Here is a 27,633-nt window from a genome sequence, read left to right as displayed (position 1 = left end):
ATTGACAAATATGCCAATGGTTGTGCTAATCAATGTCATTTCAAATTTGTATCCTTCCATTCTCAAACACAGACTAGAGTAGACATTTTATTCATATAAATGGAATCTTTTCAAGTACTTTTAAACTTGAAATCATAGGACTTATAATAGTGAGAAATCTACAGTTTAATTAATTATAACACAATTCATTGAAAACTTTTTTTGAGAAACTCAATTTTTTGAAATGTTAGTGTGAGAATCATATAAATCAAGCTCCCCTCTCCTGTAGAATTTTGGCCTGGAGTTTTTAGTAATTATTTCAGGAAATATGATAAGTGAGAGAAAGTATAAACACATTTCACAGAACTTCTTATATATATGGCATTATAGTATATCAAACTAAGAAAACGATTCTGCAACAATAAGCAATAGTCTTATGACTTGAGATATGCTTACAGATCATTTCCGATCAAGTATGTAATATTTAGTATTTTGATAACAAGAATGGTATAAGACCATCTCTGTTCCTCTCTTAAAATGGAAAATAAAATATTATACATGTCTCCTTCTTATTTCTGTATAATGCTTCCCCCGCATGCATTGCGGAGCCACAACCTGACATGAAAGTTTATGACAGAGTGAGATTGTAAAAATATATTTTTTATCTGAGACGATTTTGCAATAAAAGCACATTTCAGTCCTTTAAAATAACAGTCGACAAGATTTGCTGTATCAAATGTAAGTGTCACACCTCAGTCAGTGGTTAAGATTTCAAACAAACCCCAGCCGCTAAGCTGAAATTGGCTTTTAAAATCTTTAAGTTAGTTTGTTCCCAGATGAACATTTTTTTTTTTACATGAAAAACCACACTTATCATACAGCTTGCAAATTCTCTGGTTTCCATTTACCCATTTTATTATCTTTTTATTACTGACAGAGACAGAAGCCAAGTCCAGAAACCAAAAGTGAGTAGACAATATTGTGAATATTAATGCAAGGTGGCAGCTCTTATTTTTCACCATCCCATCCTATTTTTCCTTGGAACCAATTTGTACAAAATGTATTTAAAAATCAGAAAGTTAAAGACAACCAATTTTCAACTCATTGACCTACAAATTTGTCTTTGATTGCAGGGGACTTCTGTTGTAGCAGGGAGATTAGGAGTGGGTGCTTGAAAGTTCAGGACCCTTGGGGAGGGTGTAATCACGGCTGACAATGCACCCGAGCCGTTTTATGTCTGGGGTAGAAATTGGAGGACATCTAGCCAGTTTATGAGTCCCAAGAGAGGGGGCAACGGATGTCCATAACCGTAACACCTCACTCTGTGGGGAGCCTGTCTAGTTCTTGGCAAGAATTTTAAGCTTCATTTTTCCTGGATAGCGTTCCCTTCTCTCTTTTTCTTTCACTCTCTTGTCTAAGTAAATAAAAGTAGACCTAAAAGTACATTCATACACACACACACACACACACACACACAGAAAAGAAAATTAAATGAAGAAAATCTCAACAAATTCGACCATAGATTTGTTTCAGCTATTATGAACACTCAGACTTAGCACCCACTTTCTTTGCAAGTTTATCCCTAATAATGACCAATATTTGTGTACTGCCCTTAGGATTACCAAAGGCATTCACAAATGTAACATCTGCACAAGAAAAAGCTTCTGCAGCAGGAATATAGCTCTATCATGCAGATTGCAAATTTTAGTCTTGAAGATGGTTTTTTTGAAACAAAGTCCCTGAGATAGAAATTAAATCTACTTTTCCAGAATTCAAAGTCCAATGATCTTTTCTGTATACTAAATTGATATTTTCAACTTTGAAATGTTTATTAATTGTTTTAATATTTTATATAAAGAATAAATTAAAATTAGACTTCCTACATTCAGCATACTCAAAAAGGTAAACCTATACAGAGTATCCAAGGAGTAAAAATACCAAAACACACAGTGTAAAATCAGATAGAAGGTGGATGCCAAGGGTCCTCTGGTTCCCTTTCCTTTAAGAGTCCGACCAGCGAAACGAGAAGGGCTGGGACGCAGGGGAGGCGGCAAGCAGGAGACACTGCGCCCTCTGGTCCTGTCACTTGTGTGCTCCCTTGGGAAAATGTGGGACTCACTGAGTATGATTATTTCCAATAAACCCAAAGTGAAGACTACCCAAGTGCCCGTGAGTAGAAGGATGGATTAACAGATTGTGATTTACACAAACAAGAAGAAAACACAAGCAATGAAAAAGAATCATCTTCACTTCACCCAACAGTGAGGCTTTCTTAAATACGCTAATCAGCCACAAAAAAAAAAAAAAAAAAAAAAAAAAAACAAGAGCCAGACACCAAAGAATACACACTATATTACCAAATTTATATAAAATGCAATGCAGTCAAACTAGTCTCTAGGTTAAAGGAGGCGAGGAGCTGCTGAAAGGAACTAGTGCAGGGGGTATGGAGGGCTCCGCCTTCATCTGCATGATGGGTGCACAGTTGTGCTTTATTTGTCACAGTCTTTGAAATGAAACATTCATGATATTTGTACTTTCCTCTACATAGAATACACCTCAATAAAACTTGCAAAGGAAGGACATAGTTGGACCTTAAGACTGCATCTGTACCACCATGGATATCTTGGATTAACTAACTTGTAGGCTTTTTCAGGCTGAAGAACTTTGGAAAAGTGTGGGCTTTGGATCCATTTGCCTGAGTTACAAATCTCCACTGCACTGTGACACTCACTGGCAATGTGTTCTAAGGGAAGTCCCCTAAACCCTCGGTTTCTCCAGTAAAGTTTTTATGGATTTGTGCCCCTCAACTCCCCAGTAGGGACAAACAGCATAAACAGGACAAAAACATAAATGTAAACCATATAAACTGAGAGACTGCAAACAAACTGATGGTATCATTCTTCCTCAACCCTTAAATATCTTTGAGTTAGTGCTATCACTAGCAAAAAAAAAAAAAAAGAAAGAAAAGAAAAAAAATCAAATTCTGTATTAGGAAGGTCTGGTAATAATTCAGTACGGCCAGCAACTCTCCACAGTTTAGTGCCTTCACACAACAGATGTTATTTCTGACACTTGAATGGCCAGGTGGGGTTTCCTCATTTAACGGCCTTCAGAAATCCTGTCCTCGGCTCAGTCTTTGGGATCCTCTCACTGTGTATTTGGAGAAAAGAGACCTTAGGAAAGGTGCATCTGTCCTTAACTGCTTTGGCCCTGAAGATGTGTGTGTTGCTCTCATTTACATTCATTTTAGGGGGAAGCAGCCACAGGGCCCCATCTCTCTGCAAACAAGCTCAGGAAAGTATGACTTTTCATTATCAGTCCATTAGCCACATCTGCCACATTGTCCTTATGTTCTCCTACACAAACTACAGGTAATTTCTGAGGCTCTATCAGTTAGGCATTTCACAACAAAGTCATAGAAATCCCAGGATCATTTGATCTACAAACGCATGTAACTTTGTGAAATATATATTCCAACTGGTTGACTTTAAACTCAATCTAAATACCAACGGATCTACTCACATTTCTGAGAGACAGCTTACATTCATTAACAAATGTTAGTTAGCCTGAGTCTCAACACCAAGGTGTCAGATCAGATCAATCTGAATTGAACACACTTTACTTTTTTGATCTTCAAGGTGAGAGATGTCTTGGTGTTGTAGAAAGTACCCAGCACTGGTAACTGGGGTCATGATCCACCTTCTAAATTTATAATCAAATGTCAATATAATCAAAACTAGAGGGAATTCTTATATAGGACTTTTAAAAAATCTTCATAAACTTAAACCCACTGTAAATATTGTTCTCTAAAACTTTGGAAATGGAAGTTTTACTTTTACAATAGAAGGCTTATATAAGATACAGGACTTATTCCAAATCACAAACTTGGAACCAAAACTTGAGGCTCTATATTACCAGTCTAATATATATTTTCTTTCTTAGCAAAGCAGGAAAATGTCAAAAGGAAAAATGTAATAATGGTTGCATGTAGGAGACACTAATGATCAAGTTTAAGAAAAAATTTGATAAATCTGATAAGACTGTTTTACTGCCGAAATTCTCCCTGCTCCTTGATAGTTGACCCAAGTAGTACCAGGAACTGCAATTATATCAATAATCATCATAAACTGTATCTATTTCTCACTCTTCAATCTTTTTTTGTACTTGCAGGCTTAGGATTGCAAAACATAAGGCAAAAGGTATCACTTTGAAGAGTTTTCATCATTATAACCTTTTGGTCCCAGGAAGTGGTTATTTCATTTTAATAGTCCTCTTTCTATATATATAGGTGTCTTATGCCTGAAATGAATTTTCAAGACTGTCTTTATGTGAAGTATTTGGCAATCCAAAAACTACTGTTTCTGAAAATATGTATAGACCAGGAATGAAGTGTTCCATTTTTACAATGAGATGCAGATTTCCCATTAAAAAGTAAAGCTTTCATCTCCAATGCTATCAAGGACAGTATTTGAGTTTTGGTGAATTAATTTAAGAGGCTATAGAAGTCCTATAAAAGAATTTTTGCTAGTCTATTTATTACTTACTGTTGATTATAAATTTGAACATTACTATTAGTGTCCAGCTTGTGACTTTGAATAGTAGCAGATAAATATTGCTAACTGGTATTTAATCATTTTCAGTAACACTCTTTTCAATTAAACTTAATCTCATACACGTTTATACAATTTTACAATTTAATTATACAATTATCTCATACTATTTGTACAATTTGAGGGATCAATTATCAAAATGCATTGATACTATTTTTTTACTTGTCTCTATCTCAATCACCCTGTTTACTGTTTTAAGTGCCCTTTCTTCCTTAAAGCAAAACAGGACCAAAAAAAAAAAAAAAGAAAAGAAAGAAAGATACAGGAGAAAATGTGGAGGTTATTTCAGGGCTGAAGTAAGATATGAAGAATTGTTCTAATCTTTCCTCCAGCTTTTAACAGTGTTTCAAACTCTATCAAGTAAGAAGAGATGACTGTTATGCGATGTAGGGCATTGTGGGCCTGGGGTCTTCAATATTTCTCTAAGTTTGTAGATTTCATGGTCACAAGTAAGCACAAGTAGTTAATAAGTTCTATGCACCATCTTCGCTAACCCTACATACCTATGAACCGGCACAATGCCTAGTACATAATACTTGATTAAAAATTAATGAAGTATGGTTGGCAGCAGTTCCTCTATCTCTTGGCCAATCCTGACTTGTACATTCTTCTCTCAATATTATAGGTAAGCCAAATAAACAATCACCCTGAAAGCTCTTCAAATGGCTAAGAAAACTTCTGTCCCAAACTATACTGTCATCTGAAATTCCACTTTTGAGTTTCATTCATTTAGCTAAAAATGTCGGTCTTGTTAAAATGCAAAACAAATGCAGCAACACAGAGTCAATCACACTTGAATCCCTTTTAAATTATTTAAACTCATGACAGATGAATATCAGATTTGTTTTTCCCTAGTGCAGTCTGGCCAGAGGAGGGAGTCATTCTGTGGTCATAGAAGTAGGATGAGAAAAACCCAAGTCAGTAAGATGAGTTTAGATGAGTCAGAACAAAGAAACTTATCTCACACTGTTGCCTATAGATGAAATAATACTAAGAGCATACATATTATCTGATTATTACCAGTACTCATACATAATGAAAGTGAGATCCACTGCTGTGAACTAGTTAAAAGCTAATCATTGTCAGAGTCAAGGTTAGTTTCTAAGAGACTTGACTTTTAGTTTTGTGCTCCTTCTTTCAACTTTGATTACTTCTTTATAAATGCGAATCCTACTTCAAAGTAACCTAAACCTTATAAAATATTTTGGAAATTCAAAAGAACCTTAAAAGGAGTATCAACAAATTTCCTGCCTCTGTAATTTTCTATAGTATACATAAATAACTACTTAGGCTCCTTAAGAGTGATTTAATTTTCCAAACATGTAAACTATGATTAATTAAGTGTGAAGGTTTATGATTATGTAATTGGAATTTGGTTTAAAAATATTCTCCATCATTTTCATCAATACTAAATCAGCTAATTGAAATAATCATTGGGATCTACATCTATAGCAAAAAAGAAAAATCTGTATTGCTGCAAAAAAGAAAATATCTTTCCTCCTACTTCAAAAATGTATTCAATAAGGTAATTACTGCTAAATAAAAATTATACCATCTTCCATAATAGAGTGCTGAGGTCAACAGAGTCAAAATTAAGAATATCAGGCAATGCATTAGAGTTCTCGAGAGAAATGGGACCAATAGGGCATAAATATGTATATATGTGTGTTTATAACAATATATGTATATATTTATACACAAACACATTCATTACAGGGAATTAGCTCCCATGATTAGAGAGATGCAGAAGTCTCAGTATTTGCAGGGTGGTAAGTCAGAGCTGAAGACTCAAGCCTAAGTCCACAATTCTGAGAATCAGGAAAGCCAATGATGATGTTCCATTCTAAAAACTAGCAGGCTTGAGATCAGGAAGAGCTAACGTTTTAGTTCGAGTCTAAAGGCAGGAGCAAATTCAGTGTCCCAGTTCAAAGGACACAAGTTGGCAGAATTCCCTCTTCACAGGGGAAGGTCAGCTTTTCTGTTCTATTTAGGCATTCAGATGATTAAATGAGGCCCACTCACATTAGGGGGGGCAATCTGGTTTACTCGATATGCCGATTTAAATTTTAATCTCATCCAAAAACACTCTTAGCAAATACTTGGTGTCTTAATCCACTTGGGCTGCTGTAACAAAACACTATAAATTGGACAATTTATAAATAACAGAACTTTCTCAGAGTTCTGAAAGTTGTACATCAAAAGATCGGAGTGATAACATGGTTGGCTGCTGACTTTTTCTGGGTTGTAGACTTCTTATTGCATCCTCACATAGCAGGAAAAACAAGGGATCTCTGTGGGGCCTCTTTTATAAGAAAACTCATCTCATTCATAAGGGTTCACCTCTTGACTCTTAAGTCACTTCCTTACACCCTTAACTCTTGATACTATCATTCTTGTGGGTTGCGATTTCCTCCTTAGGGGAGCTTCCTGACCCAGGGATCAAACCTGTCCATCTTATGTCTCCTGCTCTGACAGGCGGGTTCTTTACCACTAGTGCCAGCTGGGGAGCCCCCTAGGGTGCCTGGCATCTACATTAGTCAGGGAGCACTCTAAGGGAGCCCTCTGTGACATCCTAAAACAGTGGGGGCAGCAGGAACATTGTTCATAGTAGGGTGACTGAGTCAAAATTTTACGTAGTGAAATAGTCTACTGATAAATCCATTTTCATTTTGTGTTTTACTGCTCTGTACTCACAAAAGCATATAAAAATGAGCTTCCCTACAGTCTCCAACCCTAACTCCCTTCTCTCCAGAAGCACAGTCAGCCCCACAGTTCTAGTTCTTAACTCTCCATGTGACAAGGTGCATAGTAGACAGGATCCTCTTCACACCTCTTTAAAGAAATCAGACCCAGGACCATGGACCATGACGCTGTCAGTTCTTACAACGGCTCTTTCTGTGTGGAGACTGGGGACACTCCAGGTCTTCCCTGGTAGCTCAGAGGGTAAAGCATCTGCCTGCAGTGCAAGAGACTGAGCTCCATCCCTGGGTCCGGAAGACCCCCTGGAGAAGGGAACGGCAACCCACTCCAGTGTTACTGCCTGGAGAATTCCATGGCGGGAGGAGCCTGGCAGGCTCCAAGAGAGTCTAAGGAGAGAAAGACAAATGGTAGTGTACTACAGAGAGCTCATATTCTCTTGCTTATCTTTTTCAGGAATTTTGTGTTGTCAAATACAGTCATCATTAAAATTTAAATGATATAAACTTACTGTGAAACTAATTTTATTAACAACAATACTAACGGATATTCAAAACTCATCACTTCCTAATTATTATACTGCATTTTATTATAATCTGTGCTCTTTCTTGAGGTTATTTACATGTCTTAAATTTGTATGGTGGAAATAATAAAAAAAATCTGTTCCCAACTCTGCCTTCACTGACATCATGTTGGTAACATGAAACTGACCACCATGGGAGCAGTCCCACTACAGAAATTGGCAAACACTACACTGTGGCTTCAGTTTCACAGTGAGTCCATTACGAAGCTGGCATATCACTTGGCTGACAGAGTGAGTGCCAAGGTCTAACAAGGATGATCTGACCCTAGCTATTGTGAGGTCACTGAGGATGAAGCAGAGGACAGTGGTTACAAATTGAACATGGCACCCATGTATGGAAGGATTTCTAAACGTGCTGTGTCTATGGAGTGGATTCTAAATCATGATATTCTGGAATCCCCTCCACCTTCAAAGGGATCATTCCTGGTCTGATCAAAAAGTATTGGCAGGCATGACCTTTGCAAACGAGGACCAAGTCTCTCTTCACTTTTTCTGGTATAGAAGAAGCCTCCGATCTCGTCTACAAAATAATGGAAGGGTTTCCCACTATTAGATGACACTGTACATTTGCCCAACTAGGTGGTTTGTGTCTGGATCCAAAATAAATGGTATTTATATGAAAAATCTGATATTACTTGTACCCCTAGGATTGTGTAATGATTCATGTTTGTTATTGCATGGGGAAATGCCTGGTTAGTAAAAATTAAATGTGGCAGTAGGCATATCTCATAGGGACATTGATTATAAATTGCATTTATTACTAAGTTTCATATAGGCCAAATATTTGAAATATTCATATTGTCTTAGAAAAAACAGGTGTGATTAATGTTTTAAATGTTTGCATCTGATTCCAGAAACTATGTTGCAGAGTTATAATTCCCCCTCTATCCCTCAGATTTTGTGAGACTAAGAAATGATTATACATGTGACATTGGAAGGAGAATTGATGAAGTTGGTAGAAAGGTCCTACAACCTTTCTCAAGACCCCCCAAATCATGCTACCTTAAAGATACTCTAAGGATGGCTCAGATATTACAGTTAGTCAAATGCAGCTAATGAGTTAGTAAAATTAGGATATTAATGTTACTGGGAATTGGTTGATCCTCATTGATTAGTGAGTTAGTCATGAGAAAAACTGCCCTATCCATTGTATCCCAGGGGCTAGCCAAGGAAAGAAAACCATTTTCCAAGCAAGAATAAAGGGAATTAAGTACAGAGAATTGGTTATACCAGTCATGGAAGAGCCATGAGACCAAATAAGGGATGTGTGCAATCCACAGATTATCACCAACAGAAGACTACTATTCTCTTAGGCTGGAGGTCAAAGGAAACAGGTGATATCACCAAGAGTCAAGACAGCATCTATGGTCACCTGGCTGACAGGCTTTTTAGGACCTGGAGTCAAAGAGTTGAAGACATTCCTGCCAGAGATGCCAGCAAGATCAAGATAGAGAAAAAGACTCTGGTTTCTCCCTTCCTCCTGCTCCTCAACTACATATCAAGGATTCTCATTAAATCTAATCATGTGAACAGTATGTAGCTTCTAGGGGTCAGCAGAGCAAGAAAGGGAGAGGGAATACATCTGAGGGGAAACAGGTACAGGAATAATAAATCTAGCAAATCCAAAATATGTATCTATATCTAGATGGATAGACAGATAAACACAGACTCACCCCAACATCCATTAATGCTATGACAAGGTAAAGAAAAATAGGGTTTTTTTCCCCTTACCCAGGTATATTATCTAAAGGAGCACTCAATTAGTTACTGAATTAGAAGTTGGTACATTCACCTGCTATTTAGCGTCCTAAAGGAGCACAAGATTGGCCAAATATCATGAGAGTCTATTACTGATCCAAGAGACTCTTTTTTTCCCATTATTCCGAAGCTCTCTATCTGTTCTCAAACTGGGAGAGGTACTATAAAACAGAAAATGAGACTGATCTGACAGTTAACCCACTCTTTTCACCTTGCCTTCTTTTAAATATGCTGAGAAAAGTAAAATGGTCAAAAGGAAAGGAGGAGGAGAGGCACAAGTATGCTCACAAACTAGGTGATGGATGGCTGAGAGCTGACTCTTTCTCAAGTGCTTTTATTGTCCCACGTGCTTACCCCTGCATCCCAGGAGACAGCTTGATGTAACACGCCAGTATTAGTGTCACTTCCTTGCCATATCCTCTTTTCACCATCACAAAGATAAGAGTCCATCAGAAAATACATGTTTCCTAGGGTTACTTCTGTTTTACGCAGATCCTCTTTATGAAGCTATTCTTAGAGTCCTCTTCAGTATCATAAGCTTCAACTAAGAAAACTACCTTTCCTTCCTTTCTGAACATTGTTTCATGAGGAATGAGTCCTGTTACTTACAAAGATAGGCAGAGGTCTCTCAAAGCAGAAAAGTCATCTCTTTTGCTTGCTTTCCACGTGCCATCTAGGTACTACAGTTAAGAACTTCAAGCACACAAATTTGTTCTAGAGAACTGGCAACTCAAAAATACAAATAATCTTTATAGTATTCAAGTAACCCTTAAACTTTTTGAAAAATAACCTTGCTTTAAAAGTCAGAGTGCAAAAAAACTCAAAAGAGTTGGCACGTCCCTCCAAAAGATTCTCTAACGTTTAGCAAAACTGAATTCACACTAAATCTGTTTATGAGTAAAAGACAAGTCAACTTTAAAACCAATCATAGATGACAATGTTTCTTTTCAATGTGTCTGCTTTGGAGCCATATTTCTGCTAAACACTCAAAAATTTCTTCTTGAGTATTTAGTGATATATTAGAACCAGAAATAAGGGATGATAGTGCTAGAAGGCAGTCAACGGTCTGTAATTTAATTCACATATTCCTTCTGCACCAGACTCTGTAAGATCACTGAGTCAGCTTAAGAACTTTGAAGCTGTAGAGTCCAGGGCAGGCCATTACAGTATGCCGATATCACTGTCCTCCTGCTCTGACGTTCTCCACTGAGTGACAGGGGAAGGAGAAGGAAGCGCAGTCACCATCAACTGAGAGTGATGAGACTGGAATATTAAAATTCAGGCTTATCTGAGCTGACTGAATTGGCTGGCAGAATGTTCTCCAGTTAAAGGTGGGGAAAGGTTAATTCTGCACATGACACCGCTACTGCATTTATACAAGTCTCCTAGGACAACTGTTTGCCTTGAATTGTTTTCTTCCTTTATTTCAGTCAGACAGTTGTGTTGACTGATTTTTCTTTTTGATGTATGAAATGACTGTTTGACTGAATTTACCGTTTGATTTCTACTAACGCACTGTAAAAACAATAGTCAACTTAGACTGGCAGGTATGAAAAATTCTACCGCAGAACCAGACAGAAATATTGCGTTCTATAGGTACATATGTCATATGCCCTGGGTTTTGGAAAATTGTTCCAATTTCAACTATTTTGCCCCATGTTTCAAAAGAGTGGGGCCACTGATTTAATAGTAAAAATAAGATTTGTGAAGTTCATATAAAAATAATTTTGTGTGAACCTGAGAATCACATAATGGGATCAGAAAAGAACTATTATGAGAAATTTTACTGTTTCTTACTTATCAAGAGGTGTTTCTATGTCAAACTTTTCAGTCTTCTTCTAGAAGATGTTTAGGAACAAAAGGTTTGAATATATTCATAGCAAATCCTTATTTATAGTTTTGTTTTCCCAATAATTATAGTTACTAAGATAGGACATGGAAAATGGCCTATCTCATGATTCTAAGCTCCTATTGAACATGTGGGAATTGGTAACATGAGTAGGAAAGTGAAGCAACTTTTGAGATTGTTACTGAGTAATGCTGATTTTATAATGAGTGCTTCCTTACATATCTGACTAATTTATCATGGTGCAGATGGCTGATTCCCATGCTTAGAAATGACAAAGGTCTTAAGAAATTCTCCATATTCCATTCATCAATCTGTGTTCTTCTTCAAAGCAAAATTAATCCCTTGACTATTAACATATTAGCTTAATTATAATTTTTAATTTTAAAATTAACTGTGAGAATCGGAATTTCTGGTAGGAAAAAGTGATGGAAGATGGGACAAAATAAAATAAATCAAAGAACTCATAGAAAGCTAAAACAGAATTTTTCAATAGTAGGTAAGGACTTCTGCTTCCAACTATATCAGTTTACCTTAGGAAACCATACTAGAAAGGTCAGATAAATCATAAGCAACATTTGACTGTGAGCATTATAAAGCTAATGAGGTAGCCATGACATAGAAAAATAAAATAGAAAAGAAACTCATAGAAGTAAGAACAGTATTCTGCACATGCTTTATCTAATCCAGTCATTTAGAAACTATTGATGAAAATCAAAAGCATGAGAAACCAAATATGGCTCCTAAGAGGCAGAAAAGCCAGTAGATCTTAGGACAATATTGGAGGACTGAGGAGAGAGCAGGGTTGGACTTTAGAAATAACAAGGCAGCTAGAATTTTAAGGATCAAAATCCCAGAGATGGGAAAGATTCAGAGACTCGAGCTCAATTCAGCAACAGTGGTCCCTTGACGTTATCACATTTTCCACGTAGGTAGACAAGGCAAGATGTTAAGAAGTCAAACAAAAGCTAACTGAAGTCAAAACAAAGACTCAGGAGTCTTGTAATGCTGAGGAGATAAAACTGAGGTTCAGAACCCACCAAAGAATAGTGGCCCGGTGGAAAGCTAATGATATGAATTAGGACACTGGAGGTTTCTATATGTATCTGTGTCCACGTGAATGTGTGTTAGGAAGGTTGATGAAACAGCTACCTTGATGGAAACATCTATAAAGAAGGAAAATGAGTATGAAGCTTGTGCAATGACTGAAGATCAATAAGCTGATCTTTCCTTCTGCTCCTTACCTGGGAATAGGAAATTCTCTCTTGAAAAAAGGACAGTTGACCGTTCAACAATACAAGACTTAGAGACACCGACTCCCTATGCAGTCAAAAATTCACATATCACTTGATAGGCGGCCCTTCCTATCTATGGTTCTGCATCTGAGGATTCAACCAACCACGGATCATGCAGTGCTGCAGTTGTTGGGAAAAAATCCATATATAAGTGGATCTGTGCAATCTAAATCCAGGTTGTTCAAAGGTCAACTGGAATGTCATTATGATTCTCTACAACTTGTCATATCCCAAGTCTGGTGTTCATCAAAGAACCACCAAGACTCCCAAGAAAAGGAGAATTAGAATAAAAAACAGAATCAGAATCATGGATGACCTAGATATTAAAGTTCAAATATATTTTGATAAATATTACCAAGTTCAGGAAAATAGATGACAAGGTAGAGAATTTAACTAGACAACTAGAAACTGATTAAAGTTGAACTGACAGAATTCAAAATTAAACTCAGTAGTGGGCCGAACACAGGTGAAGAAAGATAAATGAACTGGAAGACAGAGTAGCAGTAAAAATAGGAAGACTAAACGTGGAAAACAAAAAGGATAAAAAAGTACAGAAAAGAGCATTTGAAACATATGGGCCACAGTAAACATTTTCATCATATGTTTACATTGGAGTCCAAAGGGAAAAGAAGAGAGAGATTCGGGCGAGAACAATATTTAGAAATAATAGCTGAGAGTTCTCAAAAACTAAAAAGAATATATCAAGCCATAAATTCAACAAGCACTAAAAAACGCAACAAGAGTAAATATAAAGAAACCATATCTAACACCACCAGAGTACAATTTACAAATAGCAAAGAAAAACAGAACACCTTAGAAGTAACCAGAGGAAAAACAACAGTTGACCTTTCAACAACGCATGAGATTAAGATTACTGCTTACTTCTCAACAAAAATGATTAATACTAGAAAATAATGGAAAGTGCTAAAGAAAATAACTGCTCACTGAGAATTCTAGAGGCAGAGAAAATGTTGTTTGGAAGATGAAATAAGGAAATCTGCAAACAAACAAAATTTAGAGAATATGTTCTCATCAGAACCAACTGAAAGGGAGACCCGCAGGCAGAAGGAAAATTATCATAGAGGAAAATAAGGACTTGACAAAGGAATTAAATAGAACAGAAAGGAAGCGTAAGTGAATAAATCTGAATAAAATCTAACTGCACATAAGAGTAATAATGAAATATATAAAAATTAGAATGCATTAAAACAAGAGGAAGAGGAAAAAGTAATAAAATAAATTTAAGGTCTCAGCACTGCTTGAGAAGCAGTAAAGGAGCTAATAAGTCACGGTGCATGTGTAATTGCTACCTATATAAGCATTGTGAGCTAATAAAGGGAAAATGGAGTTTGATGAATTTAAAAGGAAGAGCCAGAGGAACATAAAAAGGAAGGACAAGCAGAAAACAAGGAGTAAAAGGTCTATAATAAGATACGTTAACTGTAAATAGTCACATTAAAGGGCAGAGATTTTTTGAAACAAACAAAAATCTTAATTCTATGCCCCTTACAAGACACCATAGTCAGACTGCAAGTTAAAGGATGCAAAACTTATGTCATAAAAACAATAAGCAAAACTGAAAAAAAAAAAATAATGGGAGATTTGAAAGCAAAAAGTATCACTGGAGATAAGACAGGATAATAAAACCAACCATTACTTTACAAGGAACATGTCATAAAACTAAACTTCGAGGCAATATATGAAGGGAAATTCTGAAAACTAACTAGAAATAAAATCTAAATTACCTAGATCAATAATTCAGAACAACAAATCAGTAAACTACAGAAGATCTGAATACCATTGTTAAAGTCTTTGGCCTATACACCCCGAGGAAACCAGAATTGAAAGAGACATATGTACCCCAACATTCACTGCAGCACTATTTACAAAGCTAGACAAGGAAGCAACCTAGATGTCCACCAGCAGATGAATGGATAGGAAAGTTGTGCTATATGCACACAATGAAATATTACTCAGCTATAAAAAGGAATGCATCTGAGTCAGTTCTAATGAGGTGGATGAACCTGGAGCCTATTATACAGAGTGAAGTAAGCCAGAAATAGAAAGACAAATACTCTATATTAATGCATATAGAGAGAACTTAGAAAGATGGTACCAACAATCCTACATGCATGGCAGCAAAGATGACACAGATGTAAAGAACAGACTTTTGGACTCAGGGGGAAAAGATGAGAGTGGGATGATTTGAGAGAAGAGCATTGAAACATGTACATTACCATATGTAAAATAGATGACCTGTGCAAATTTGATGCATGAACCAGGGCACCTAAAGTCGGTGCTCTGAGAAAACCCAGAGGAATACAGTGGGGTGGGAAATGGGAGAGGAGGTTCAGAATTGGGGGGGACACATGTATACCTGTGGCCATTTCATGTTGACCTATGGCAAAAACCATCACAATATCCTTAATGTAACTATATCCAATTAAAATAAATTAATTGAAAAACTCTTTGGCCTACATTTGCATAAAACACTGCATTAACAAGAATGAAATGCACATTTACATACAAATTTTGAGGTGTACATGGCACATTTTTAAGTTGACTGAATGCTGGGTATAAAACAAGACTCAGAATAATCAAGAAATTTAAAAATGTATAACCAATATTTTATCAAATATTTGGACATTAAAAACACACTTCTGGATTTCCATGGTGGTCCAGTGACTAAGACTCCATACTCCCAATGCAGGGAGCCTGAATTCCATCTCGAGTCAGGGAACTGGTTCCCACAAACAAACAGTTTTCATGCCACAACTAAACGACCTTGCATGCTACAATGAAGACTGAAGATCCTGAAAGCCACAACTAAGACCAGGTGCAGCTGAATAAACAAATTAAATTAAAAAAAAAAAAACCAAAACATACTTCTGATAAATATGGATGTCAAAGATAAAGTCATAATAGGAATTAGAATTTCATTAATTGAATGATAATGAAACACTGACCTAGAGCCAGACATCCTGGAATATGAAATCAGGTGGGCCTTAGTAAGCATCACTACGAACAAGGCTAGTGGAGGTGATGGAATTCAAGTTGAGCTATTTCAAATCCTGAAAGATGATGCTGTAAAAGTGCTGCACTCAATATGTCAGCAAATTTGGAAAACTCAGCAGTGGCCACAGGACTGGAAAAGGTCAGTTTTCATTCCAATCCCAAAGAATGCTCAAACTACCGCACAATTGCACTCATCTCACACACTAGTAAAGTAATGCTCAAAGTTCTCCAAACCAGGCTTCAGCAATACCTGATCCGTGAACTTCCAGATGCTCAAGCTGGTTTGAGAAAAGGCAGAGGAGCCAGAGATCAAATTGCCAACATCCGCTGGATCATCGAAAAAGCAAGAGAGGTCCAGAAAAGCATCTATTTCTGCTTTATTGACTATGCCAAAGCCTTTGACTGTGTGGATCACAATAAACTGTGGAAAATTCTGAAGGAGATAGGAATACCAGACTACCTGACCTGCCTCTTGAGAAACCTGTATGCAGGTCAGGAAGCAACAGTTAGAATTGAACATGGAACAACAGACTGGTTCCAGAATTAGGAAAAGGAGTACGTCAAGGTTGTCTATTGTCACCCTGCTCATTTAACTTACATGCAGTGTACATCATGAGAAACGCTGGGCTGGAGAAAGCACAAGCTGGAATCAAGACGGCCTGGAGAAATATCAATAACCTCAGATATGCAGATGACACCACCCTTATGGCAGAAAGTGAAGAAGAACTAAAGAGCCTCTGGATAAAAGTGAAAGAGGAGAGTGAAAAAGTTGGCTTAAAGCTCAACATTCAGAAAACGAAGATCATGGCATCTGGTCCCATCACTTCATGGCAAATAGATGGGGAAACAGTGGAAACAGTGGCTGACTTTACTTTTCTGGGCTCCAAAATCACTGCAGGTGGTGACTGCAGCCATGAAATTAAAAGACACTTACTCCTTGGAAGGAAAGTTATGGCCAACCCAGGCAGCGTATTAAAAAGTAGAGACATTACTTTGGCCACAAAGGTCCGTCTAGTCAAGGTTATGGTTTTTCCAGTGGTCATGTATGGAAGTGAGAGTTGGACTATAAAGTTGAGCACCAAAGAATTGATGCTTTTGAACTGTGGTGTTGGAGAGGACTCTTGAGAGTCCCTTGGACTGCAAGGAGCTCCAACCAGTCCATCCTAAACGACACCAGTCCTGGGTGTTCATTGGAAGGACTGATGTTGAAGCTGAAACTCCAATACTTTGGCCACCTGATGTGAAGAACTGACTCATTTGAAAAGACCCTGATGCTGGGAAAGATTGAGGGCAGGAGGAGAAGGGGACGATGGAGGATGAGACAGTTGGATGGCATCACCAACACAACAGATATGGGTTGGGGTGGACTCTGGGACTTGGTGATGGACAGGGAGGCCTTGCATGCTGCAGTTCATGGGGTCGCAAAGAGTCAGATATGACTGAGCATCTGAACTGAACTGAATGAAAATATACTGTAGCAAAACCTGTGGGCTGCAGATAAAGCTGTGGTCACATAGACGCTTAAGTATTAGAATTATATAATATATGTAATCATATATGTGTGTGTGTGTTGTGTAAATGGAAAAAGAATAAAGCTTCCAAAAGATACCCTATTACCTTGAGGTAGACAACTACTGAACTATACCTAATAGTGGAGGCAGGGCAGACTTCAGAACTTCAGGAGACCAGCAGAAGGCAGCATTTGGAAACAGGAGTAGCTTCCAAATTAGGCAGTTTGAGAGCACAGTGAACGCCAATGTCAGAAGCAGTCTCCAGGAAAAAGCATTTAATGTATAAAGTGGTGGAGAAACTAAAATATATTTAAGATTTGACACTCTAATTCCTTTTAAGGATGATTTATGTTTCTAGGGAAAAAATAAGAAGTACTTGATGTAGAAGGTGAATAACTTTATAATTTCCAGGAGAATCTTGGTACCAGGATGACACAATGAAGAACTTGGGAGTCCCCTGACTAATCTAGCAGCGAGAAAATGAAAACAGAGATGAGAGAGAGAAATAGAAAGACATATTTGTGCAATTGGGCACTGCTGCACTTTAAAGTCTAGGTATGCACTCCAAATCATAAACAAATGCCACCATGTTCAGAGCTAACCCTGAGACAGTGATTAGTGTCTAAGAGATTAATTAGGGACAACTCTTGGCATCAACAACGTATGGAAGAAAAGGACATCAGATTGGGCAAAGGTAGAAGTAAAGTTGTGTTGCAGCCTCAGGAAACCTCAGGTGACCCTTTGGGGGAGAGTTCTTAAAATGAGATGACCCCTTCAGGGGGATGTCCCAATTCAGGAGGATGTCTTAACTTTTATATTCTTACACCTGTCATTGGATGAAGGGCATTGTACGAAGGGGTGATGTGACCCTGGGCTAAGTGGCTCCCTTTAGCTGAGATTGGCTGTCTGCAGCATTTCCAGGGCTGGGGCAAAAGCTCTAGAATCTGAAAATTGTTCAACTTTCCTTGTCCGGGTTGCCAAAGTAAAAAATACAGGCAGGGTATATTACAAATAGTTCTTTAGCCTGGAGAAGAGGTCTTGAAGCTGTGAGCCACTCACTGGGAAGCAGCAGGACATGAAGGATTCTTGAACAGATCGGAAGCTACTGGAAGGCCTTTCAGGAGTTCAATCCCATAATAAATACTGTACCTTCAGTGTAACTTTGCCCTCTCTGCCAGTCTTCCTCAGTTCCCATGTGGGCCCTTTTGGACTTGAACTTGGTGTTCCCAGAACTTGAGCTGGAGACTTCCATGAAGTCTGCTTTCCATCTACTGGCTCAGCTTTCTTGCTCTCTCTGCTCCAGGCTAGTCTCTTCAAACTGCCTTTTCCATTTCTGGCAATAATACCCCTCTCTAGACCTAACTAATGCTTTTCTGGGGCAAAAGGAAGAGAATTAATAAGGGTAACTTTTATTTCTAGGAGGGAAGTTACCATATTCCTTCAGAGTATTCATCTCCTTGATTATTTAACTTTTACTCTAGATTACTCATGGGTATTTCTGCTCCCCTACCTTCAACCCAAGGAGGTTTTAGAACATTGTCCTCTCTCAGCATCAAGTCTCTCTCCATCCTCCCTCTCTCTCTCTAAGACCCACCTTTATCCACACACTCACAGGCTTTCTGGACCTCCGAGGAAGATAAGCACTTCACAGAATCTCTGCTACAGGACCAAACATACTGAAATGACTTTTTATGAAGATATTGAAGCAACAGAAAAAGAATACATGAGGATTGTTTCTCCTGAGGGTTCAATTATTTAGAGGGCCTTTATCACACTTCGATTGATAAATCTAACCTTTCCTTTCTTGACTACAGTTGATCACACTGTGATGAAAACAAGGTAGAAAATGGAAAAATAATATTTGGATTTTAATGAAATAATAAAAAGGCAGGGCCTATCTTTGACTTTTGCCAAGTGAGAAAAGAGTTCACATTTCGACTATGTGGTGGCAGGAGTCCCTTTTAAAACAGGGCCAGTCTGCATGATGCATTGAAAAATCAACCTTTTCAAATATAGCCATAACCCCTCAAGATTGTTTCATTTCTTGGGGCCAGGCAAACCAAACTTCGGGTTTGGTTTGAGTGGTGCCCTGTATACTAAAGTGATAAACATAATCTGGAAGCAGAGCACAGGCTAAAAATATGGAGCTGGCAGCTTTTGATTGAAATTGAAATATTTTTCTGCTTTTAATTCACTGCATAAAATTTTAACTGTCCACATTCAATCAGGTAGGTCGTCCTAATGATCATGAGCTTCAACCCTGCTAACAACTAAGCCTGCACGGTTAAACTCTACTTTATCTGTTCCAGAAACCTCCTGGGTTTCTTTAATGCCTCTGTTATTACTTCCTTTGCATCATTCTGCGTTTCTTTAAAAACACAGCTGTGTGACCTCTGGAAGTTTTATTACTTCCTTGAGATTTGGTTGCCTCCTCTATGAATATCTGGGTATATATTTAGTATTGCTCAATAGAATTTTTTATGATAATGAAAATGTTTTGCATCTGTACTATCCAATGCAGTATTCACTAGCCACATGTAGCTAATAAACATCTTTAAAATATGGCAAATCCAACTGAGAAACTGCAGTTTTAATTTTAAAATTTGTTTAAATACAAATAACCTCATGTAGGTAGCATCTACTGACAGTATAAATCTATGTAATATTTTAAGGATATTCTCCACTCTAAAACTCAACCATTCATTAGCTCAACCTAAATATTTCTGCCCTTTGACAAGCAGAAAATAATTTATGCCTCCCTTGAAATTATTTTTCAAGACCTTTGTCAGTTTGGGGACATCATATTCTTAAAATTGACTTTGCTTTGTGAAACTTTAATAATGTTGACGTTTCCTGCCCTTGGAAGCACCTCTGTTATTATGGGAAATGTTGTGGACGAACAAGGACCATTTCAAGAGACATGGAAAAAAACTCCTTCTGGACTTAATTTCATGATGAGGATGCTCAGAATGTCAAAATGCTAAATTGCTTATAGTAAAAACCATACCTTTTTCACACTATTTTCTGCATGTAGCTGGAAAATGTTTAAAATATTTTAAAATAACTGCACATCTATTTCTGAAGCTGATTTGGCTGTTCAAGGCTTACTAGAACTTTATCCATCTCACTATTTCACTCAGTAAACAAATGCAGTTGTTACATATGTGTCTGTGTTCCCTTCTAGATTATGTGTTTATGAAGTTAGAAACTAGATTTATGTCACAGCCCTTATGTATAGCACAATATTCATTGCTAATTCAGATCGTATTTTAAGATGAGACAAAAGTTAACATTTTTAATGTAGTCACAAATATCTAGCAAACCAATCAGAAAAAAAAAAAAAAAAACAATTTTTTTAATTGGTCAAGGACAAAAAGAGAAATACTTCATGCAAAATCATATCTCTAATAACTACCACTGGAATTAGAACACACACATGCTAAAATTATTTTAAAATATCTTATCAAAGACTTTAAGGCTGTACCTAAAAAGATTATATCAGAAGTGAACATAATCACGTTGTCTGACCAGCGTGAATCACGCAAGGCATATTATATATAAAATAAACAATAAGAACCCACTGTATCGCACAGAGAACTTACTCAATACCTTGTAATAAACGGTAATGGAAAAGAATACACACACACACACACACACACACACAACTGAATTACTTACCTGTACAGCTGACATACAACACTGTAAATCAACGACACTTCAATTTTTTTAAATAAGTGTAAAAGGTCGTATAGCTTCATAAACTCACCTCTGGTACCCAAGGGACTACCTGAAACAACAGCAGCTACAACTTTCCTGGAGACAGGACGTGGCCAGCAAACTGGGCTGTTACACTCGGTAATAGTCATACCTGTAAAAAAATATACAGGCTCATTAACACATAGGAATTCTTCATTTTTCTGGCAGTATTAGGCAATGAGGTATGCATATGAGAATTTTTTAAATGACAAATTTAAGAAGAGTATTTTAACCTTCACTCATTAATTTTTTCTAAAATTAAGAAATGTATTCATCAGTGTATTTAATGTTTCCTTGATGACTTGGGGTCATCAGTTCAATCAACGTTTGCATGAATAATACAAATGGAAGCAAGACAAGCACTCACACTGAAACTGAAGATGACATAATGTTCTATCAACTGGAATAACTGATGAAGGAGTAAGAAAAAAAAGACAAAAATGAAAACAAACCATGATCAAGAAACAGTCACGTTCTGACTTCTTCTATTTAGTTTCAAAAAGTGAATTGAAAGTGCTCCGTTGTGTCCGACTCTTTGTGACCCCATGGACTGTAGCCCACCAGGCTCCTCTGTCCATGGAATTCTCCAGGCCAGAATATTGGAGTGGGTAGTCGTTCCCTTCTCCAGGGGATCTTTCCAACCCAGGGATCGAACCCAGGACTTCTGCATTGCAGGTGGATTCTTTCCTGTCTCAACCACCAGGGAAGCCATTTCAAAAAGAGACCACAAATCCCAGTGGTATCTCCAACATTATTAGCTGTCTTTATCCCTTGTTTCCATTTTCCTTTCCTTTTTCTTCTACCCTAGAGGGGTTCCAGGAAATGTTTATAGCTGCTCTCAAGACAAATTCTAATACCTGCTTCTTCTCAAAATTTCACAATGTGTCCAGGAGATAAACAGTGTGGAGGTCAAATACAATTCACCACAGGGAGATCTGTGGTGAAAATAACATCAGAAACTAGCTCCTAAACATGCAAAGAGCAGAGTATGGTGTCAGGCACTAATTTCCTTCCAAATACCTCTCCATTTCTAAACGATGTCTTTATTTATTTACCAAGATCCCTTTTTATTGGTTCCCTCTTCCAGACTGCTTCACTTCACCTGTCCTCACATTAAAAATACATTCACACTCTTTTTGATTCCAGTTATTTGCTCATTAAGTAATCATAGGACTGTTGGAATTAAATACAGAGTAAAATTAAAATACTGGAATCACTTGGAGGGTTTAAGCACTTCCACCAATGAATACTGGGTGTGGAATTCAAGAGGCTGCACTTGACTTGGCCTTGTCCAAGTTCTTTCTTAAGAAGTTTGTAAGATAAACCTAAACTCAGAGTTATTCAGATTGGACTGCTTTCTCAGGTGGACTAGAATTCACTGCTCATTCCACCCACTCTGAGGTCAGTGGCACTTTTCGGAGATGGGGTGGCCTCCTCTGCCCACTGCGGAGGCTCAGTTCCCCCTGGGCCCACTCTCTGTCTCAAATCCCACACTGAGGCCAGATGCCAGCCTTCCCAGAACATTAGTGGTCTCCTTTCAGTGTTGGAACTGCTCAGACTGAGTCCCCGTGGACTCTTTCTCAGCTTGAAACCTGATCTTCAACCCCTTTACCTGACCTGGATGGTCACCTTCCTACTCTAGGCTTCAGCTGCTTTAGCTGTAAAATGATATATCTCTTCTTAGTTCCATGGAGTCGCAAAGAGACCGACACAACTTAGCAACTGAACAATGACGACATGATATTCTTTATGATACCCTGTATCGCAGGACCTGTTTCTACGGCTCCTGATGCCAGCTTCTTTCACAATCATATCTTGTTCATCTCTGAAAGTGGAATCCAAATCAATCATTTCCAGGCAGCTTTCAAATCTAGAATCATTCCCTGAACTTTCAAAGCAGGTTCTCTTAATCCCTTTCTCCTAGGATGGCAGGCACTTCATACTCTGTCTTCTCTCCTGAGGATTCACAACTCCTCCAAGATCAAGATGCTGCTCAACCAATTCTCAGGTCACACTCTGCACAGCGCTTGGTGTATGGCAAACAGCCAATAAAGATTTGAAAACGAATTAAATCGAAATGAATGACTGACATTCATAAAGTTGCTGACAACTTTAATTGTTCTCCCTTCCTGGGGAGAACAGTTGGAAGAATCCCCAGTCTCTCTTGTGGCCACAGAAATGGACTGTGGCCAAAACAGCAGCAGAGAAACTGACCTGGATCCTTCCAGAGCTGGCTCATCAGAAACTTCCATATGCATTTCTCCATATTCTTGACCCCTTCTGCTGATGGATGCAGATGGGGATGAGGTCTAAGGGAAGGGAGACAGTATAGGATGGGAGGAGTCTGGGTTCCTGAATGACCATCTGAAGGAGTGCAGTCTCCCCAAAGTGAATACCCACCCAGGGCTGTGATGTGGGAACCATAGTGCTGTGCTGCTGAAATTTGGGGAGTTGTGCGGTAATTTAGCATAAACCATTATACGCACAATTATGCTAATTATACGATCCACTTAAATGGTCCTCAATCTAGTACATTTAAAATGACAGACATCAATTTGTGTTATTGACACTTTCACCCTCCAATTTAACCCTGCTCTTCTGAATCAGTCATTTGACCTCAGAGAATATCAATTCCTCAACAGATTTTACTCTGAGATTCATACACACTGCAATCAGAATTACAATATTTGAAAAATAATGTTGAGAAAGTACTTTCCAGAGAAAACTTCAGTAACTTTTAATTCCTTGATCCTGCTTTGAAAACACAGCATAGTAAACTACTTGCAGTTTATCCATATTTATTGCTAATTAACAAAGTATGTTAGTTGGGATTAATTTTTAACAAATAAATAGCAGGTTTCTTGTCCACATCACAGCTGAATGACTAAATTCTCTCTCTGGAAGATTTCTTGACTGACCTTTATTTGTACTCAGTCAACTGATCTGGGTCAAATACCAGATATTAAAAATCTTCAGCATGTTCTTTTTCTTTCATTACTTTTCATCCAATAAGCATTTGACCACGTGGACTTTTCTCTGGTCTGGAGTATTTTTACTAACAAGCTACATGATGTTGCAAAAGACATTAAGGCCCAAATGCTGGTATCTAATGAGTCTGTTCCTTTGAAGAGACTGATTTACTTTTGCTCCAACTTTTGGAAAACTTGCCCCAAAAAGCTCCACCACCCTCCTATTCTGCCCACTTCATCCATTAGAGAAGACGATTTTCTCAGTGTTACTTCCAAGGTACAGGCAGATGAACGCTTATACAACGGATTCAGTTACCTGCCTGGGAACTGAAAGGACCTTTCCCATTCAAATATCCTGGTTAGGAACCACGTTTTTAATTTCTCTGGGAATTAAGAAACAGCAAGGAACGAGGGTACGTGGTTGATAAATGAACGTCAGTTCTTCTGAAAATCACTCTGTCTCCTCCCGTTCCTCTTGGTGTTCAAGGTAGGGAAAGAACCCTGGTCATCACCATGTGGTTATCGCTCTCCTTCTCTTCGAAGAGACAAGCCGTTTCATTGAGGACACTAATTCACCAAACTCAAAGCTCGAATTCCTTTTATGTACCCGATGCCTATCTTTATAGTATATGCCATTATCTTCAACAGTGAAATGATATGCTTTATTCCTCATTACAGAGACCAAAGTGCTATAGCAAAAGTCACTCCTGAGAGTTTTACGTGGAAATTTACTGACTCAAGAACAAATTTCTGTAGAAAAAGACAACCCATCTCTGTGTTACAAAGCATTGTTCCTTGCATCAACCACCAGTGTTAACTACAATCTATTATGATTTGAAGCATGCTAAATAAGCAGATTGTACTAAAAAAGAAAAGCACATAAAAAACCCACAGAACAAAACCCAAACTATTCTCAATAAAAATATCCATTTGCTGGAGCCAATCTGAGATTTAACCAGGATTAGATACTTTAAACTGCAACACTGCATACCAGAACACCATGAAATAAACATTTCTCCTGATTTGGATACCATCTCTTCCTGATGCAAACTCTACCCCGACCCAAAGAAATCCAAAAATCCCCAAACCAGCCAACCAACAACAAAAAATAACCAAAGACCCAAAACCAAACAAAAAACCAAAGAAACCACGCCCATTACTATAACTAAAATTCTCAAATATTTGAGCGTCTATGGTAACTGCTCAAAGAAGTATTTTTTAAATGCTCATTTAACTTAGGAGCTTCCCTAGTAGCTCAGTTGCTAAAGAATCTGCCTACAATGCCAGAGACTCGGCTTCGATTCCTGGGTTGGGAAGATCTCCTGGAGAAGCAAATGGCAACGCACTCAAGTATTCCTGCCTGGAGAATTCCACGGACAGAGGAGCCTGAAGGGCTACAGTCAGTCCACGGTGTCCCAAGAGTTGGGACATGACTTAGCGACAATACTGTCACCATTTAAGAGCAGTGCAGCTTCGCCAAAAGTCGCCAAAAGTCGTTAGGCTTGAAAAGCCTAACGGAATCAAGAAAAACTCTTCACCATACCCCAAAACATACAAAGGCGGGAATAGTTTTATTTCAAACTTTGCTTAGATGTTAGTATGTCACAAACTGCCCTCCAAGACGCGCTCTTAGAGTCAGTGACCGTCAATAAAGCCTGAAAACGCTGAAAGTGAACGTTAATAACCTTTTGTAGCCTATCCTCCAGAAGGCTTTAGCAAAGAGCACGGAGTCCCACCTGAACACCCGCTGTTGGCGGCCAGCGAACAGGATCCCGAGCTGGGCGCCCCCATCACCGGCGCGCATCCGGGAGCAGAGACCTCTTCACACCCGCGGACCCAACGCGCCCGACGCGCACCCCGCGGCCCCGACTTCGGGCTCCTCGGAGGCACCTCCCCTTCCCAAACCCGCGAGCCCGCGGCGACCGGGTCCAGGCGGCGCCCACAGACCCAGAGGCCGCCCCCCGCGGTCGAGGGGCGCCGAGCAGGGAGGGCTGCGAGCGCGCGGGGCGCCCACAGTTCCACGACCGTCTTGGGCCCCGGCCCGGGGTCCTCACCCTGCGGCCGGTGGCGGCGACCCCGGACCCGAGGACCCAGCGAGGCTCGCGCTCCCCGAGGCTGGAGGAGTCGGGGGCCGCTGGCCGTTGGGCAGGCGGGGGCGCGCGGTGAGGGGCTGCGGATAGAGCTGCACTTACTCGTGTCTGTCCTGCTCCCCGGTCCGGGGCCTTTCGCAGTGGGGACCGACCCAGTCTCCACCTTCCCTCCCCTCAGGAGCGGTCCGGGAGCTCTGGCGTCCCTGTGCCTCCGCCCACTCGCCTGTGGCCGCTCGCGCCTGCGCACTCGCACCTGCAGCCTCTCGCGCCTGCGCACTCGCTCCAGGCCCAGTGGGGGCGGGGAGGGGCGTTTGTCAGCCCCAGGACTCCTGGCTGGAAAATCCTGACTTTACATTTCCTTAGAGTGTTGGACTTGATATCAGTTGTTTAAAAAAATAAATGTCAAGTTTTCTTATCCTAATCATCATTTCATGACTATAGATTCTGTCTTTGTAAGATTTAAGAATAATAATTTCTACTTGGTCAACTGAGTCAGATAATAGGTACCAAACTTATCTATTGCTTCTATAAATTTTCAGTCAATACGTTTTAGCCTGTGAAGTTTTATTTAGTGTGTGTGTGTGTGTGTGTGTGTGTGTGTGTGTGTGTGTTACTACTAATCAGCCTCGGCAGGGGCAGAGTCTTGAGATGAAGGGAGAGTTAGGATCTCCTAGGCTAGCGCTGTCTCCCTGCCACGTAGTTTGCCGTGGGAACTAGAGGTCCTGAGACCCCAGGATATTTTGGCAATGTGGAGCAGATTCTCTGCGTGTGCACACAAGTACACACTGACATACGTCAGAGGAAGGGAGCATAGGCAGTGGGGTCAGGGGAGGGGTGGACCTTGGGGTGGCAACGGTGACAGAAACATGCGTCATTTCTCCTGGACTGAGGCAAAGACCACCTTGTTGGACCTCGTATGGAATCAAGGTCAGGACATCTGCACTGGCTGTGGTGAGGAGTCCTGAGAAGCGAATGAGACACCCCCCGGCTGAAGTGGACAAGAGGAGGCTGAGGGTCCTCTTCAAGGTCCCTCTCAAAGCCCCTGCTTCCTGTGGATCCTCTCACATTCCCTCCTGGGGCCCACGGAATGCTGGTGTCCTGAAGTCTCTCAGAGGTAGGGTCTGTGCTGTGCTTTCCCTGCTGGGTGTGCAGTATGAGAGGTTCCCATCAAAGGGGTCATGTGTCCAGTGCGGGGGTGAGGAGAGTGGCCCTTGCACTCCTACACATTCCCCTGCCCCTGACCTGGCCTATACCTCCTCCTACTAGCATCCGAGCTTCTCAGTGGAGGAATGGAGCCTCTGATCTATTCACTTACCAGCTGTGCCCTGAGCATTCAGTGGGGGCTGTGATGAAAAGAAGCACCAGGGTCACAGGCTGGAGGGGGAAGTGGAGAAACACAGGCCCTCGTCTATCAGATCTAGTCCGTTAAATCTATTTCTCACTTCCACTGTATAATCATTAGGGATTTGATTTAGGTCATACTTGAATGGTCTAGTCGTTTTCTGTACTTTATTCAATTTCAGC

General features: G+C 39.4%; 1 protein-coding gene across 1 annotated transcript in view; it reads right to left on the bottom strand.

Annotated features, from left to right (window-relative positions):
• The window catches only part of LOC136150938 (uncharacterized), a 54,830-nt gene extending 27,846 nt beyond the window's left edge, over positions 1-26,984 (bottom strand). Inside the window, exons 1-3 of the mRNA XM_065911828.1 lie at positions 26,900-26,984; positions 26,212-26,442; positions 21,061-21,162 (exon numbers count right to left, since the gene is read on the bottom strand). Of these exons, the coding sequence (XP_065767900.1) occupies positions 21,061-21,162; positions 26,212-26,442; positions 26,900-26,984 (418 nt within the window). The remainder of the gene's footprint in view (positions 1-21,060; positions 21,163-26,211; positions 26,443-26,899) is intronic.
• Between the last annotated feature and the right edge of the window lie 649 nt (positions 26,985-27,633).

Source organism: Muntiacus reevesi, chromosome 19 (assembly GCF_963930625.1).
Source record: "Muntiacus reevesi chromosome 19, mMunRee1.1, whole genome shotgun sequence".
NCBI lineage: Eukaryota > Metazoa > Chordata > Mammalia > Artiodactyla > Cervidae > Muntiacus > Muntiacus reevesi.
This window is presented reverse-complemented; position numbering and strand designations above follow the sequence as displayed.